Source organism: Herpailurus yagouaroundi, unplaced genomic scaffold, assembly GCF_014898765.1.
Source record: "Herpailurus yagouaroundi ecotype Mexico unplaced genomic scaffold, PumYag 159, whole genome shotgun sequence".
In the NCBI taxonomy this organism is placed as follows: Eukaryota; Metazoa; Chordata; class Mammalia; order Carnivora; family Felidae; genus Herpailurus; species Herpailurus yagouaroundi.
Window position 1 is genome coordinate 45314490 of NW_024412400.1, and position 17204 is coordinate 45331693.

Here is a 17204-nt window from a genome sequence, read left to right on the forward strand (position 1 = left end):
TGTGTGTGTGTGTGTGTGTGTGTGTGTGTGTGTGTGTGTGTGTGTGTATAAAATTGTGATATAAGCAAATTGCTCTCTATAAGGGCCAGTATATGACTTACTATACGAGAAGACCCATTTCCTACCGTCTCACTTACAGTGTATTAAATTTTAATATGTTTGCCAGTCTGTTTAGGGAAATGGTATTATGTTATAGTTTTAATTTGTATTTTTATTATGAATGACATCTTGAGTTTTTTTCATGTCTTTTAAACTGTGCCTGTGAAATCTACCCAGTTTTTCTAATTGGGATTCTATTCTAATCTTACAGGTTTGTAGAAGTACTTTATATTTTAGTGAAAGTATTGACAGAGTTCTTTATTTTTCTATATTTTGAGGCATCTAGTTAGGCCTCTCCCACTCCAAAGTATTACAGAAGTTCTTCCTAAATAGGCTTTTTTAAAGACCGTATACAGATGGTATGGTTGACTGGACAAAGGGGGTCTGAGGTAGAAGAGAGACTTTGTATTAATTGCATACCTTTTTGAATTTTATGAATTTATTTTTTACCATGTGCATGTATCTTTTATTTTGAAATAAATATAGATTCCTAAGAGGCTGCCAAAAAACAAAAAAAAGGACAAAGAGGTCTCATGTACTCTTTCACCCAGTGGTATGTGTCCTGTCTCCTTGCCCCCCTCCTGCAATGGTAACATCTTGCATGAGTATAGCATCCAAAGCCCAGAAATTGACGTTGGTACAATCCACAGCATGTATTCTTTTTTACTTTTTAAACATTCATTTCTGGCCAGGAGTTTGACCTTAAGTTAATTAGATGAATGTAAAATATGCTAAGGACATAATTGGTTTCTGTAGATGCTAAAAACAAATACCTTTATATAAATATTTAACTGAGTTTTTAACTGTTCTTTGATAAAAACTTTTGCACCATTGTAAGACTGGTTACTTGAGAAAATAATAACATTTAGTTTTGTGAGTAGTCATTTTACCTGCTTGTTTAGCATGAATAATAAATAGCTTTTATCATGCACAAAAATCACTTATTTTGTGTTATTAATAAAAATCTTCATCGGGCCTTTTGTGAACTTAATAATGAAATTAAATAGATTTTTGTTTTTATATTGATAGAGAACTTATGGTCAGTTAATTAGAATACATAAAATTTTTTAGTTCTTAGCTTAATTTACTGTTAACTTTGTCTGATAGTTTTATTCCTGACTGCAGAAGTTTGCATTTGGCCATAGAGTAAGTTTACATGAATTTTACTTATTTTGGCTTTTTCAGAAGGAGAATTGTTATTTGCTCTTAAGTGTTAAGCTGTAAATATTTTTAAATTCCTCCTATAGAAGAGTGATGAATTTTTTTTTAACTTTCATAGCGTACATTCATTAGATACATTTTTTGCAATCAGCAATTTGATAGTTTTCTTTCTAAAAAATACAGATACCTGTTTCTTAGAAAAGAGGTCAGATATTACCCCAGGTTAGAATTAATCCATTTTAGTAGTAATGATGATATTTTAGAGCTTATTGGCAGGGGAGGGGGGGTGAAGGTTGTAGATTATTTACTGGAAACAGTACATGATTCTTGAGGACTAGCCTCTAAGAAAGACTGTAGCTTCTACTTGGGAGTTTATGAAGAATCATTACCTTCTTTGGGTAAGGGGGCTTGAACATGAGTATATCAGATTTGCCAACTCAATCAAAGAAGTTCTTATAAAATACTTGATTTTACAGTTTGGGGAATTCCTATAGTGGAGTTTTAATTGGGATTGTGACTCAACACAGAAAGTTAGAAGGGTCTTTTAGCAAAAGGTAATTTTTAAAATAATTTTCTGCATATAGATACATATGAGCTTAAGATCTCTTCAGCTTTCTTAACAGAGGAAAAGAGCATTTTAGTTCTTGGTAAATAGGTAAGCTATACTGGCTGTCTAAAGATCACTGAGTCTTTTCCAAGAAGTTACCTCCCTTGTTCTCAGAGCTCATCTTCTTTTAGGAATGTGCTAGATAAGATATAGTATTATGCACATAGTTTAATCTTTGGATCCATGCTTATGCTTTCACAAATGACATTTGGTACATAGTTTAAAGCATTTATAATATACATAAGTCTGTTATTTCTTTTAGGTTAATAGATAGTTGCTTATTCCTTTCACACCGTCGTACTGTCAAGGTAGAAAAAGCATGTGTTTTGACATTGTCTAGTTTCAGTTCTGTCTGTAGCATTGTATCTTTGAGTAAATTACTTGGCCTCAGTTTCCTGAACTGTAAAATGAGATTGTTTCTCAAGCTTGGCAGTAAGGACTCACTAAAGTTAATGTGTGCCTGCAAAAGTGGGCAGTCATTTAAGTGTTCTTTGTCTCTACCTTGTTGCTCTGTTATTTAGCATTTGTGCTGAAGGGAGAACAGAAAAAGAGCAAAGAAGTCAAGATGTAAGAGAAGAAATTTGCTCTGTTGTTATTTTAAACAAGTAGCCATGATGTCTCTGTCCACATTAGTAAAGACAAAGAAAAAAGTTGATTTCTCATAAAGAGTTTTTTAAAAAGTGAGATCCAGTTAGCCTAACCTTGCCTTCATGGATTTTAATTTTTAGAGAGGAGAGACTGGAGATGATTTGTACAGTCACTGAGCTGAGAGCGTGAGTGAGGCAGTTAGCCTTTTTTTTTTTTTTTTTAACGTTTTATTTTATTTTTGGGACAGAGAGAGACAGAGCATGAACGGGGGAGGGTCAGAGAGAGGGAGACACAGAATCCGAAACAGGCTCCAGGCTCTGAGCTGTCAGCCCAGAGCCCGACGCGGGGCTCGAACTCACGGACCGTGAGATCGTGACCTGAGCCTAAGTCGGTCGCCCAACCGACTGAGCCACCCAGGCACCCCAGTTAGCCTTTTAATAAAGATGAAAATGTAGGGAACTTGCAAAGCCAGAGGTTCATATCTGGCCTCTTCTCAGTAAGGTTGCCAAGTAATCTGTGATAAGAGTAAGGAGGCCCGGGAAGAAAAGCTGTGGTGTGGGGAGCCAATTGGGATGAATTTAAATATGAACAGCTTTGAACCGGGCTGTCTTGCTGTACCTTTGATACATTGAGTTTTATTTTTCCTGTGAATATAATTGTAATTTACTTAACCATTGAATTTAGGGGCTCCTGGCTGGCTCAGTCGGTAGTGCTTGTGACTCTTGATCTCACGGTTGTGAGTTTGAGCCCCATGTTGGGTGTGGGGATTACTTAAAAATGTATGAAATCTTAAAAAAAAAAAAAAAAAAAACTAAATTCAAGCTCATTTGATTCTTTGGGGGGGGGTGCTGTAGTTTTAGCGGAAAATCATCCTATAAAAGATATTTTTATTATTTATATGTCTATATGTCCATTTCCTCAATACCCACAAATTTTAATTCTTCTAGTAAATACTAATCATGATATGTTTTTATTCTAAAAGAGTGACCCATAGCAAACAGAAAGTTTCTTTTTAAAAATTATCCCTTTCTATAGCACTTATAGTTTACCAGAATAGTTACAAAGTCTTGGTAACTTAAGTTCAGAAACTGGTTAACCATCAAGTTATAGTGTGGTGAATGCAATTATAAAAAAGAAAACAAGACATAATACTTTAACATTAGGTCAAGGAAGCAAATAAAGGAAAATTTTTCATTCTCCTTTTGTTGATCAGTTTCATTTTTTAAGAATGTGAAGCCCAAACCACTATGTTGACTTTGAATATGGTAGAAAACAACTTGTGACCCTCATTGAAAACCCTCGTTGAAATAATAGTCTTAAACCATGTTCAGGGATTTTTAAATAGAATACCCTCCTATTTGATTGTTTAAGACTGCCATGTTGATATCCTTATTATAAATCAGTTTCTCAAATCTTTAGTTTCTATCAGTCATCTGGAGGAGTTGTTAAAATAGATTTCCTGGGTCCCACCTCAAGAGTATATAATTCAGTAGGTCTGGGGTAGACCCAAGTGTTTACATTTCTAACAAGTTCCCAGATGATGCTGATATTGCTGGTCCAGTGACCATACTTTGAGAATTACTGATTTATTCAAACTCAAAATATTTTAATGGCTTTCTGACATAAACCGGTAATTGTTTCAAATCTAATTGCTATCCTATTTACTCTTTCAGTATGCACTTGAGTTCCTATGTGCCAAGCACTGAGTTTACTTCTTCATACAGGTGAAAGATAAAGAACCTCTCTGAAGGAACTCAGTCTGATAGGAGCTAACAATGGCAGTATTATTTAACTCATTCAATCCTCACAGGAGTTTTATGAATTGAGGTATATAATTCTTATTTTAGATAAAAAACCTGAGTTCTAGAAAGGTTAAATAATTTCCCAGAATTCACACACTGAGTGTGTGGAGGAGCTGGAGTTCACTATTTTGCTTTCCTGGTTATGCAGTACAAAAAGTTTGTGAAGATTGGTGAACCGTAAGAGAGATGGAGTAATTGGTTCTGCCTTAGGAAATCAGAAGGCATTACAGAAGAAGTGGCACTGGAGCATCTTAAGGAACAAGTAAAAGGTAGCCAGATGAATTGGAGGCATGAGCATTTGCAGCTCGGGGAGCAGTTCTGCAAAGCCATGGAAACCTGAGAGAACATATGTTTCACAGACTGTAAATAGTTATGTAAGACATAACACAATTGGCCAGCCAGATGGAGTGTGAGAAGAAAGGAGACCATAGAAGGCAGGGGTCAAAGTCATGAAGGGTAAGAAGTTTTGTATTCAGGTTAAGAAGTTTTAAAAATAGAATTAGGTTTTTTTATTTTCTCTTACGACTTTCATCTTTGTAAACCATTGGTTCTCAAAGTATGTTCTGTCAGGTAGCAGAATCAGCATTGCCTGGAAACTTGTTAGAAATGCACATTCCTGGGCTCCACCCTACACCTTCTGAATCAGTAAGTGAGGTGAAGCCCAGCAGTCTGTTTTAAGAAGTCCTCTGGATGACTGGTGTGTGCTAAAGTTTAAGAACCACTGCCATAGGTTATAGAATTCTTTAAAAACAGCCCTCAAACTAGATTGCTGTAGTGATAGTAATTGTGTCTGTGACTGATTTAACTCTGGTTTAAGTACAATGCTTAACAAAATTGGGATATTAATACCTTTTAAGGGACACATATCTTCATATCCATTTATACTTTGCAGACTTATTCCTCCATTGCTGTAAAAGAGGTCTGAGTCAGGATTAGAGTTTATTATATCAGCAAAGAATAGGATGATAATTATTCCTTAGCCTAAGGGAATGGTTTGGAAACTTACTAATATTATTTTAATCATAAAAAAAAAGTAATAAACCCTTTTTAGGGGTTAGGGTTTATTTTTTGTTTTGTTTTGCTTGCTTGTTAATATGTAAAACTGGTGTTAAAGTTAGCATTGAAGGTGTTCTGTTTAAAACAGATGTGTTAAAAGGCTTGCATGTATTCACATCAAGAATTGACTAAAACTAATAGAGTTTTTCCTTGACATAGAAATAAAAAATATAGAAAGTACAATCTAGGATGGTCAGATAGACTCTAATCTAAATGCCTAGAAGTAATGCTAATGTCTTCTTTGCAAATTGTAGGCAATATTTGGTGACCATATCCAAGTGGTCTCTGAACTGAACTTTACACCGAAGCCTTATGGTTTATATAGTTGTTCTATCGTTTATAGTTACATATAGCCATACTTTGTTTTGCATAGCTCTACAAGCATTTAAAGCCTAACATGTATAATTATTTATTAACAATCTATATATATCGTTTCTAGTTATTGGGTCTACAAAAGCCTGTTTCACCTTAGAAATAGCTGCAGCAAGAAGTGAAAGAGTATGCTATAATTAATGTGGTTAATGCTCAGATAAACAAGTTTAATGTTTTCATGTACTGATTCAGTTTCAAGGATTTAGAAGTAGAAAGTCCACTGAGGCATTGACAAGCACCCCTTCATTTTACAGATGAGGAAGGAGGTCCAGGGAAGTTAAATACTTTATTTTGCTGATGGTCACATAGGTAGTGAGTAGTAGAACCAGAATTATAACCATATCTACTTGGATTGCAATATAAAAGGCACCACTACATAAGACGGGATATTTCTGCGCCTCAGTCTGATAGAACATTGAGGGTCTACATCATCTAAAATAAAAGTGTTCAAATATATTAGCATCTAAATTTTCTTAGGGTATACTTTATGAAGAGTAATTTTGCAAAGTTTTATATCAAAATTGTTTAAAGATCTCTTTTTGTATTGTTAAAGTAGATTAAAGTGTCAGATTTGTCTTTACATGAAAATCTAATGACTGTTCTTCAAAATTTACAAAAATACCAAGAAAAAGATATAGATCTTTACTGTTCTTACTAGTTAAGAGGACAGTTACTGAATCTTCTGTGTAATTATCATACAAATGCTAAGGTTGACCTTGGGATATATTTACCAGCTAGATTACTTCAAATTATTTCCAGGAAAAACTGGTCTAAACCACATACGTTCGTAGGTGATTTTTACCAGCCAGTAACCTACAATCAAAGTATGTAGGTTTGCCAGAATGTTGAGAACGCTGTTAACCAGCCCAAAGGCCCTTTAGAAGCCAGTTCTGAAAATTTTTAAGCCAGAATTAAAATCTCTAGAAGAAAAGTCATCATCTGAATTTTAATGCAGTAAGTGACTACTGGAATTTCCACATGAAAGTCAATTAGAATATATAGTTAATAAATGAAGTTTAAAAGATGTGGAGAGTGTAGTGCTCATTCAAAATTTACCCTTTTAAAAGTTCACTGAGTTAACTCCTGAATAGGGAATTACTTTAAAGTAGTGTATGTATGTCATAGGGAAATTAGAAATGTTGGAACTACAAAGGATTTCTAGAAGTCCTGTACTTACTGAAATCCTTCATTTTCAAAATGAGAGCTCTGAGTACTGAAATTTTGAGAATAGACTTTTAAGCTACTTTAAGTTATTTTTGGTTTTAAGTAAAACAAATGTTTTTAATTATTTTAAGAGTTGGAAAGGATGTTACATTTTTTAGAATAATTTAATGAAATATTCTAATTTTTTCCAGTGCATCTGGGGGAGGTGGTGTAGCCATTGACAACAAAATAGAACAAGCAATGGTAAGTAAAAGTTAATAGTGCTCTCATTTTATAGGTTGTTTGTTGTAGGAGGCAGTTGGTTTTTATCAATTCTGAAAAACACCTAAATTCTTTACACCAAGATGACCAAAGTATATTTTTTATATAATGACATTTAATTGAAACTACTAAAAAAACATTGAGAATTTTTAGCCTAGAAATACCAGTGGAGTTACTATTTCTCCCATTTGAACATCTTACATTTCATGCATTACCACTGATAAATCAGGGCCATTTTAAGGGGCATACATAATCAGAATGCATTATGTGCCTTCAAATATTCCAGCATCAAAAATAGTTTATTGACAAAAGAATATTAAAATGAAAATTTCAGCTAGAAACCTTTGTCATCCATTTATAGATGCTGTTTTACTCATCTCTAATGAATAGACCTGTTCATGTTGAATCTGTTTCTGATTTCTGCTATTACTATCAATTTTTTTATCCCCTTAAAGATATTCTGCTCATATTGTATATAAAATATTTTGATTCAAGCTTATTAAAATTATAGACTATAAATAAGGACCATTAGTCTCAAACTATTTTTCTTTAAGATTTTAGAGTTGGAAATCGTAGGCACCTTATCTCTTAAAGAAGTGCTAGAACTAGTTAAATATCACTTGAATATCCTTTGTTCTCTTGGTCTAACATCTAAGCATGTGATTTTAAACTTTTTTTTTTTTTTTTTTAATTCTAAGCTTATAATTGACAATTTAAGGAGCCTAGTATTTTTGGAAATCACTCCAAAATTTGAAAAGAAATCCTGGGCTAGCTGCCTAGTTGGAAACTGGATTTTTTCCACTCTTATCTCCCTTAGGGCCAGTCAAGATACAGTAGAAACGTTAAAAGCAAGAGCAAAAGAACTAATATAAAAATGCCTCATGTTTATAAGGCACCAGGTAGGCCAGAACCAAATAGCAACACCTTTCCCTTATATTCTTTGTGACATTACTAATTTTGTTTTTCACAGGATCTGGTGAAAAGCCATTTGATGTATGCAGTAAGAGAAGAAGTGGAAGTTCTAAAGGAACAAATAAAAGAATTAGTTGAAAGAAACTCTTTACTTGAACGAGAAAATGCACTGTTAAAATCTCTTTCAAACAATGATCAATTATCCCAACTCCCAGCCCAACAGGCCAATCCTGGTAGCACTTCTCAACAACAAGCAGTGATAGCACAGCCTCCGCAGCCAACGCAACCTCCACAGCAGCCGAATGTCTCCTCAGCATAAAGCTTTCTTGCCTCATTAAGAAAAAAACTGAAAGCAATCTATCCTTGTGTGCCACTGGTATTCTTTCCACTTTATACGAAAGCAAGTAGCCATGCTTCGGTTGTGTGTTTGGCCTTTTCAGTATTAGACAATCATTCTACAGGAGCTTTTCCTCTCTTTGAGATGTCATGCAGCGCTGTTGATGTCCAGTTTTATGTCATCAGTACACAAGGAGAATAATAGGTGGGGTTTATTAAAGCAAGCCGAGTCTGCATTTTACCTGGTGCGCATGAGTGGGGTCTTTTCAGAGCTTTGGTGGCTCTCCCATGTTTCCTATTACCCGTGGATTTACCCTGAGCCTTCCTCGCACATTATAAATAACAGTTCATCTAAAGAGCCACTTTTCTTTCAATATCAGTAACATTTGCCTACGTAAGTTTTCATTTATTTGTGTTTTATTTATTACAGGGCTGCTATTTTCATAATGTACATGAACAATGTCACAGAACTTTTTTAATTTTTTTGAATAATTATAAGTATCAGTAAAGGATTTGAAAGACAGGATTGCATTTAATAGATAAAATGTTTAGGCAATAATTGAACAAAAGAATCCTGGCATATTTCTAACACTAATGGCAATTTACCTTCGGTATTTATTTTCAGTAGTAAAGACCCAGCTTGAATGTAAATTTTGTATAGTGTAAGTATGAAGAACATAGTGCAACTGTACAGGTAGTCACCAGTTATTGTGATATAATAAATAATTGGGCTATTTTGATGAAGAAAACTTTGTTCATTTGTTTCTACTTTCTAATAGAGAAATTGCCACGATTCCTCTGCTTTTTGACATTTCGTATGACTTTCTTTTTTCGGGTGGGAATAAAAAGCTGTGAAATTGTTCAACCTACTTTGTAACCAAAGAAGCAAAGCTGTGTAATGGAGTTTTTTTTTATAATGCACATTCTTTATGTATTTTTATTTAGTGTTTTCTCGGTCACAATTTTCTTTGCTGTCTAGCATGATCTGCATGACCTATAATCTTTGAACCACTTTCGTACCTCATGTTTTTATCCAGCACTCTTATTGTAATATGTACTAGTCTGTGAACAATGTCAAATAAAAGAACGAACAGGTAGTATGGTGGAGCTGAGCTAGTGTCCCATACACTAGTTGTAAAAAAAAAAAAAAAAAAAAAAAAAAAATGAAGTGAGCCATCTTTTGTTCATTTAAAATGGTGTTTTGAATTTCGTATGCAGAAAACGTTTTGTTACATTGCAGATTTTAATGTATTTAATAAATGCAACATGCAGATTAAGTGCAGTGTATACTGAGTATTTAAATTAAAATGTACATTTCATAAATACAGTTTCAAGAGAAAGCATCATTTTGTGTATACTAACACATTAAGTGTATGTCAGAAATTGATGTATAAATATATATTTTAACACATTTTCTGAAATTAAACTGCAGTTTTGTTGAAATATTTGGCTCTATATGTGTTCAAAATTTAATTTGATTAGATTTGTATTTTCACAGTTCAAGATATTCCTTAAATGAAAACCTGTGTTCTTAATGATTTAATGATAGTTCTTAAATTTTCAAAGTAAAATAATTTAAAGAATGCAAGAATGGTGAGCAATACTTGTACTCAAGATTCATATTATGTCAGTGACCTTTAAGTAAGAAATCCTTGTCTACCAAAACTTTTACTTGAATTCAGAAAGGTGCCTGTAGAAAACTTAACATGCTGTGTGTCTATAGCCAGCTAGCTAATCAGGAGTTAATGGAAACCAATAGTTAGCTCTCTGCGTTGTTAAAAGAGGATAAATAACTGTTCTTTGTCTATTTAAAATTAAAACTTCATCAGATTTAGCCACAAAGGAAATGCATAAAATTGGGGTGTATGTAGGATTACCAAATATTTTATGTTCTAGTTGTGCTGGAGGATACATTGTTGAATATAAACAAAATTTTAATGTTAATGAATAATATGGGAAAAAACTAAGGAACTAAGGACATAAGCTTGAGAAGTAATCCTGTAGGTGTGGAACAAGATTCTAAGTAGAGTCACCACCAGTGCGTTAGGAAATGAAACTTCCGTGTTGGAATGTCAATCACAAGGCTCACCAGGTGTGCTCCTCAAGTCCAAAAAAAGTGTGATATTTAAAACTGGCAGAGAAAAACTAGTATTCGAAAAGGCTGAGATTTTTGTGAAAATACAAATTTTGGTTCTTGGGATAGAAAAACACTTCATAAAATAATAGGCACAAAGGAAATGATTGATAATGTTAATTTAAAATGGTAATTAAAAGCAATTATTACTATTTTTGCATTAAAAAAAAACCCACCACAGTAGAAAATATGGGTAGTTCACAGAAGAAATAAATGGCAGTTTCTAAAGTTTCAGCCTCTAGTAACCTAAGAAATGCAAATTAATATTTAATGAATTGTTATTTGTCTTTTAAATAGCAGGACCTAATGTAGAAAGGCAAACTTTCCTGTGTACTTCTAGAAAGTAATTTGACAATATGTATCAAGAGCCTTAAATATTAATAAACTTTTCAGTTTAATGACATAAGATAACTCATGGTGCGGTGTTCAAAAGATGCAAAATTACAATAGTGCTCGTCCTTTGCTCTCCCACCCTTCTCCTTCCCATTGGGTCCCCCTTCCCCTTACATAACCCCCAAAACAGCTGTGAAAGGAAACCTTTACATCCACACCTACTCTCTTGAGGCACGCCCTCACCCCGAAGTCAGGGACAGACTTAAAGGTGGGAAAGCTTAACTGTTTTTTAGAATAAAATACACTGTATTTGAGAACAACATCGAGACATTACCCCAAGTGATCGGTTTGTTTAGATCTTAAGTAAATTTCAGTTTGACCTCAGATTTAAGGTCTCTTAGTGCACATAATTGGAATATTTATTGGGATGCCAATTTGGGGGGCACAGTCTTACAGGAATGCCATCTGTAATTTTCTCTTGTAGACCAAAGTGCCACACAGGTTTTCTGTTGGTTTACCTTAACCAACCAGAAAATCCTAGGTGAAGAATTCGTTTCTGATAATGGCAATATGTCTGCAATACAAACCGAACTTTCCCCAAAGAGAACTTATTTTAGGTAGTTAACAGTGTGATTTTACAGCTTGCTACACCCCCTCCCCAAAAAAGGCTTATGAGGCGTTAAACATGCGGTTACTTTAACTCATAGTTGTATGTTCAAAATAGCTGGATATTTCAATTCTATTATAAATGTTCTGGGATAAGTAGAAGTATTAAGGTGGAATGCTTTGCCATCAAGTCCCCAGAGATAGGTAATCACAACTGTCTTTATCCACAAAGAATTATCACAGCTCAGAGATGATGTTTCTCCAAATTGAAACTGGTCACTCCTAGACCTTTTAAAAAAGATCTGGGGGAAGTCCTTAAGATTAGAGTAACTAAAATACCTGTTCTTAGATGGAAATTCACCTCTGTAGAACTAGAAATAAAATAACAGCTAATTTGGGGGGGAAATTTTTCAGATGATCTGAAGTCTAATTTTTTTAAAGGAGGCTCAGTGCAGGCACCTTGTGACTTGACTCAATTCTCTTCAATACTTGTAAAAGGACAAAGCCCAGGTCTAAAGATTCACAGTTTGAGGACTTAGACAAACCAACATGTACAATGCAATAGTGAAAACATACAAAGATGGATTTGTCAGGGGAGGTTCCCTCACAGAGATGACACCTGATAAGGAAACAGTGCCCCGAAGTTTAAAGGAGAGCACAAACAAAACTCCTTGAATTGCCACAGAATTGTTTCCCAGGAGACAGACTCAGGCAAAGTCTGACTCACCATAGTAAGTTGGCAGCGAGAACAAAAATAACTTCCCGAATGATTTTAGGCAGTGGGATTGTGACCAGATAAGCAGTTTAGAAAAATTAATCATTCTAGTTACCAATGGGAGGTGAATTGGTGGGCTGAAACTGGAAGTGGAGAAGTAATTTAGGAGGTACAATAATCCAGAAATGAATAGGCAAAATTACAAAATGATAAATAGGCAGGTTAGTGATGCTCATGAGGAAGTTTGTCTTGGGTCTTTCTATACCATTATCCCCTCTACAATGAACATTCCATTCCCAACATCCGGTGTCTGTTCTTTCTGCTTCCAAAGAAAGATCAGAGAACCCTATGTCTTAGAATGTTTTAGTCAAACTCTTCCTTCCAACAGCCATAATACTTCAGTGAAATGAAAGTCTTTGTTTAAAGGAATTTCAAGAATTTAGCAAAAGGGTAGGGGGAATGGAAGACCCCTGGCTTCACATTTATGCCTCTGTAAATTCAGCCCTCTAGGTAAACCAAATTTAGTTCCTTTATGGTGACTAGAATTAGAGTGTCCCAGAGCATGAGTCCAAATCCTGTCCCTCAAGGCTATCCTTCCCCAAGAAGGATAATGTGAGTTTTGGCCCCATTGCAGATACTGAAACCCAAGTCAAAATAGGTTTTGTTGGCTTCACCTTTTCATTCTTCGACACAGTTCAATTCAGAAGGCTTCTTTCTTCCCTGTAAGTCCCCTGCCTAAGCAAAATAATCTCTTCTCCCACCCCTTCCTGCCTCAAGCCTAGTAACCCATGTTTCTATTTTCTAGCAATACTAACCTAATGGCTTATTATTTAGTGACATATATTTGCACCCTTTCAACATTCTAGGATGCAACTCTGTTACATGTACTTCTATGCCAAGTCACAGAATTTCGATAGCGAGATCTGTTCTTTGAATGTATGTATTCCTTTGTCAGTGGAGAATATCACTGTACAAGTGCTATTTAATGATTTCCTTAGTGGGCTACAGTTGGTATGGCATGCTATGTTCACAGATGAAAAATGGTAAGTGAGGCACATACACAAAGCAAGCTACAGGTCATAGACATTTTTTTTTTTTTTTAACAATCATCATAAATAAAAGTAAGACAGCCTTTCGGGATTGGTAATGGTAAAGTAAAAAGTTGGTATTTTGCACTGATACAGTCTACTTGGTCATAAAATTTGTTCAACATAATGAGTTAGCTTTATTATTTTTTTCTTCTCCTTACCAGGAAACCTGATAGATTAGGCAGTTTTGAGAATTCTTCCATGATGTGTTGTCATAGATTGAGCTATAAAACAGCATCTAACTTTATGGACTAAGACATTGCCCACAGAAGCCAAAGTTATCCCTTTGAAAGAAGGAAGAAAGAGGTGTGGTAACTTAGATCATAAAAATAACTGAATTTTAAAACAAGGCAAATGCCACACTTCTACTGGCCCATATAAAAAGTTTTTATCTTTTCATTTTTCTATATAACAACTGTAAAGTAGTCTTGCCTACTGCAATCCAACTGTTTTCCAGATCACAGTTCTTATCCTCATTTCACAGGCAAGCAACGCATCTAGAGATAGGTCATACCTGAGGAAGTCCATGGACAACAAGGGAATATTTTCCCCACACTTGGCGTGAAATAATTTATCAGGTCAGTGTCTTATTCCAGTATTTCTACTAAAATAGATAACATATAATTTAATCAGACAGAAAAAAGGACTATGTGTAACTTTGTCAATCCCCTAAAGGTTTTGTTTTTGAGAAGTTTGGGTTTTATTTTTTGTTTTATAGAAACACCGTTGGAATGCACTTTAGTTCTATTTCAATTCAGGTGCTGCACCCTGTAATAGATGTTTGGAGATAGATAAATGGGACATGATTTGTGCACTCCAGGAGCTATGGTCCATGTAGAAGTAAAAACTAAAGTGCCATTGTTTATTCAAAGTGTATGTCATAGTTTGTGAATGTCATATAATCTGTTGAATGAAAGGTTCATGTAAATCAACAGTAATATTGCCCTGCCACATGACATTGCCAGGAAGCAACTTTACATCACCAAAAAGCTTTAACATCAAACAGTACTTTTAGAAAGAGGGGACTTGGTGAAAAGCCTCCTATCTCTATAATTGAGCCTGTGAGGTGTCCCCTAAAAAAAAAGGAACTAATCTGAGAGAGAAGTTTACACATTTTTTAATACTCTTAAGTTTGTAGATAATGGAACTGATTTAAATCAAACTTAACTAGAATAGAATTTGTGTGTCAATGAGTTATATTATCTATTGTCTTATAAGCAACACACTCATTATCTTGGCTGACAAAACCAGCTACCATTCAGTGAACCAAGTTAAGAATAACTCAGGTGCCTGATGCCAAAAATAAATCTGATAGAGCTGGAATCCAGAAACAACTATGTATTGAGTAAATGATAAAAGTAACATTTCAAATTAGTAGGAAAAGAATGGATTATTCAACAAATAATACTGAGACAACATAACCATTTGGGGAGAGAAAATAGATCTCTAGCTCACAAAAATTAATTCCAGCTAGACAAGCTAGACAAGTCTATTGCTTTTTGGTCACATACCCCTTGTAGAAATCTCCCTGTGAAAATTCAGATAAGCAAAAAGTTTTCTAAGATTATGAAGAGATGCCCAAACTCAGCAAAATAAGGGAAATGCACAATAAAAAGAAGCTATCTCAAATCTAGTTGGCAAATATTTAAAATCTCTATAAATCACAAGCCTGCAAGAGTGTGGGAAAACAGATAAATTGGCACAGCTACCTTTAAAGGCAGTCGACTGGTATCCATTAAAATGTAAAATTCACATGCCCTGTCGCTCAACATTTCCAGTTTATAATGAAACACACTCCCATTCTGTGTTCACAGGGTGGCCTGTACAAAGATGTGACTTGTAACTTTGTAATAGAATAAAATTGGAAAAAACAAAATACCCATCAAGAGGCTGGAACAGTATAAAATACTGGGCATCAATTAAAAAAAAGCAAGATTCATACACCTACTGACATGGAAAGATCTCTTAGATACAATACATTTTTTTCAAAGTTTGGGGAAAAAACGGTTAACACATGCAATACATATGATACCATTGATTTTAAAACACATACCACATATATTCACACACACAAATACTGTATAGTGTACTTCCTAAGTACCTATTTGTATATTATAAAAATGTATAGAGAAGGTCTGGAAGGATACTAACCAAACTGTTAATAGTAGTTTGGTGGAGTGCATTAGCTTTAACTGTAATATTCAATGTTTTTGAGTATGCATTCATGTATTGTTTGTGTAATGACAAATTAATAAATTAGAAATAAAATTAAATAGAAAGTGTTTCCTTCTTGTCTCTTCTGCTAACGTCCTCCCTGGTGCCCTGGGTCTCACCGTTTTCAGCCTTCTCCCCTCCCCCTTTCCCTCTCTATTTTTCTTCTCCTTCACCCTCTCCTTGGACTTCATCACATCAGCCAGTGTTTATACAGGCTTAATATGTAAATAAATGATAAATGAGTAAGCCTCCACCTGCTTTTTCAGCTGCCTATTCTGCCTTTCCACTTCTTCCACTTCCACTCGCTGCTTGTCGCTCACAGTCTGACCTGGTAGGAGTTCTCCCTGTGCCCCAAAACCATTTTTCACAAGGTCACCAATGATCACTGTATTGCTAATTCCTTCCAGTAAGTTTCGTTTCTTACCTTATTGAACTGTTTTACCTAATTTTAGTTTATTATCATTTGTTTAGCAAAAAGGTTTCTACCTCTTCATTTCCCTCCTTTTCATTTTTTTAGGGGCTACTCTTGTTAAAAAAATATATATATGTATATATATGGCGGAATTTACAGCCTTGTGTTTACAATATACATATATATATATATATGGCTGAATTTCCTAGTTTTCTTTTAATAGATTAATCCATTTTTGTATATTATTATTACAGGCATATTTGATGTATTTCTGCCACCTTATTTTATGTTTTCTCTTTAGAATCCCTTCTAGGTTCCCCCCATTTTCTCCCTTTTCCTGGCTTTTATTCAATTGATTGTTTTCTTATTCATATTTTACCCCTCTGATTGTTGGGATGTTATACATCCCACATCTGTTCTTCCAGTCGTTTATCTTCTAAATTTTTTTCATCATTTTGCTGTGGAAATTTCTAGTCATATACAAAAGTACACAGTATAAGGGACTTCTGTGTATCTATCACCCAGCTTAAACAATTATCCACTTGTGACCAATCTTGTATTATTTATACTCGCACCGGTTTTCCCACCATCCTCTGGGTTCTTTTGAAAGAAATTCAAGATATCATACACCTTCTCCATTCCTATTATATTTCAGCACGTATTTCTAAAAGATAGGAATTCTTTAAAAACCAGCCATAATACTACTTTAAAAAATAACCATAATTCCTTAATATCATTAAAAATCTAGTTTATGTCTACATTCCCCTGCTTGTCTTAAAATTTTTTGTAGTGCATTCGTTTGAAATCCGATCAAAATAACGTCCATACAGTGCAACTGGTTGGTATGCCTCTGAAGTCTCTTTTCATCTATAGACTCTCTAACCCCCTCTTTTTTTCCCTTGAATTCTTTAAAAATTAGGGTTGTTTGTCCTGTAGCTTTTCCAAAGTCTGAACTTTCCTGGTTGTATTCTTGTGGAATCATCTGTCCCCTAGAGTTCCTGTAAATTAGTTAGCTCTAGAAGCTTAATCATTTTCAGGTTCATATTTTGTCCAGATTAATTCGTGATAGTGTATATTTCCATCACATGTTGCCTGGTTGTCCCTATTTTGGGATTTGGGCAGCAGTTAATAATGACTGTCTAGACTCATTAGCCTATAAATTCTATCATTCCTTCTCACTCATTAGTGAAATTACTTCTCTAAAGAGGAACTCGCCCTTATCATCTGTTCAGTTACCTTGAGGTACAGTTCATATGAGGAAGGCAGGGACTTAATTCTTTCCTTTCATATCTCGGTTTTCAAAATAATAAGCTGAATTCCTACAAAGGAATAAAAATAAATGAG

General features: G+C 34.5%; 1 protein-coding gene across 3 annotated transcripts in view; it reads left to right on the forward strand.

The window, feature by feature from the left end:
• TSC22D2 (TSC22 domain family member 2) overlaps window positions 1-15163 on the forward strand; it is a 53902-nt gene extending 38739 nt beyond the window's left edge. For 2 of the 3 annotated variants that reach the window (XM_040480473.1, XM_040480474.1), the window contains 2 exons: window positions 7041-7092; window positions 8081-15163. In XM_040480473.1, the coding sequence (XP_040336407.1) occupies window positions 7041-7092; window positions 8081-8341 (313 nt within the window). In that variant the 3' untranslated portion in view covers window positions 8342-15163. The remainder of the gene's footprint in view (window positions 1-7040; window positions 7093-8080) is intronic. The other variant, XR_005792143.1, reaches the window with a different exon arrangement.
• The last annotated feature ends 2041 nt before the right edge of the window (window positions 15164-17204 follow it).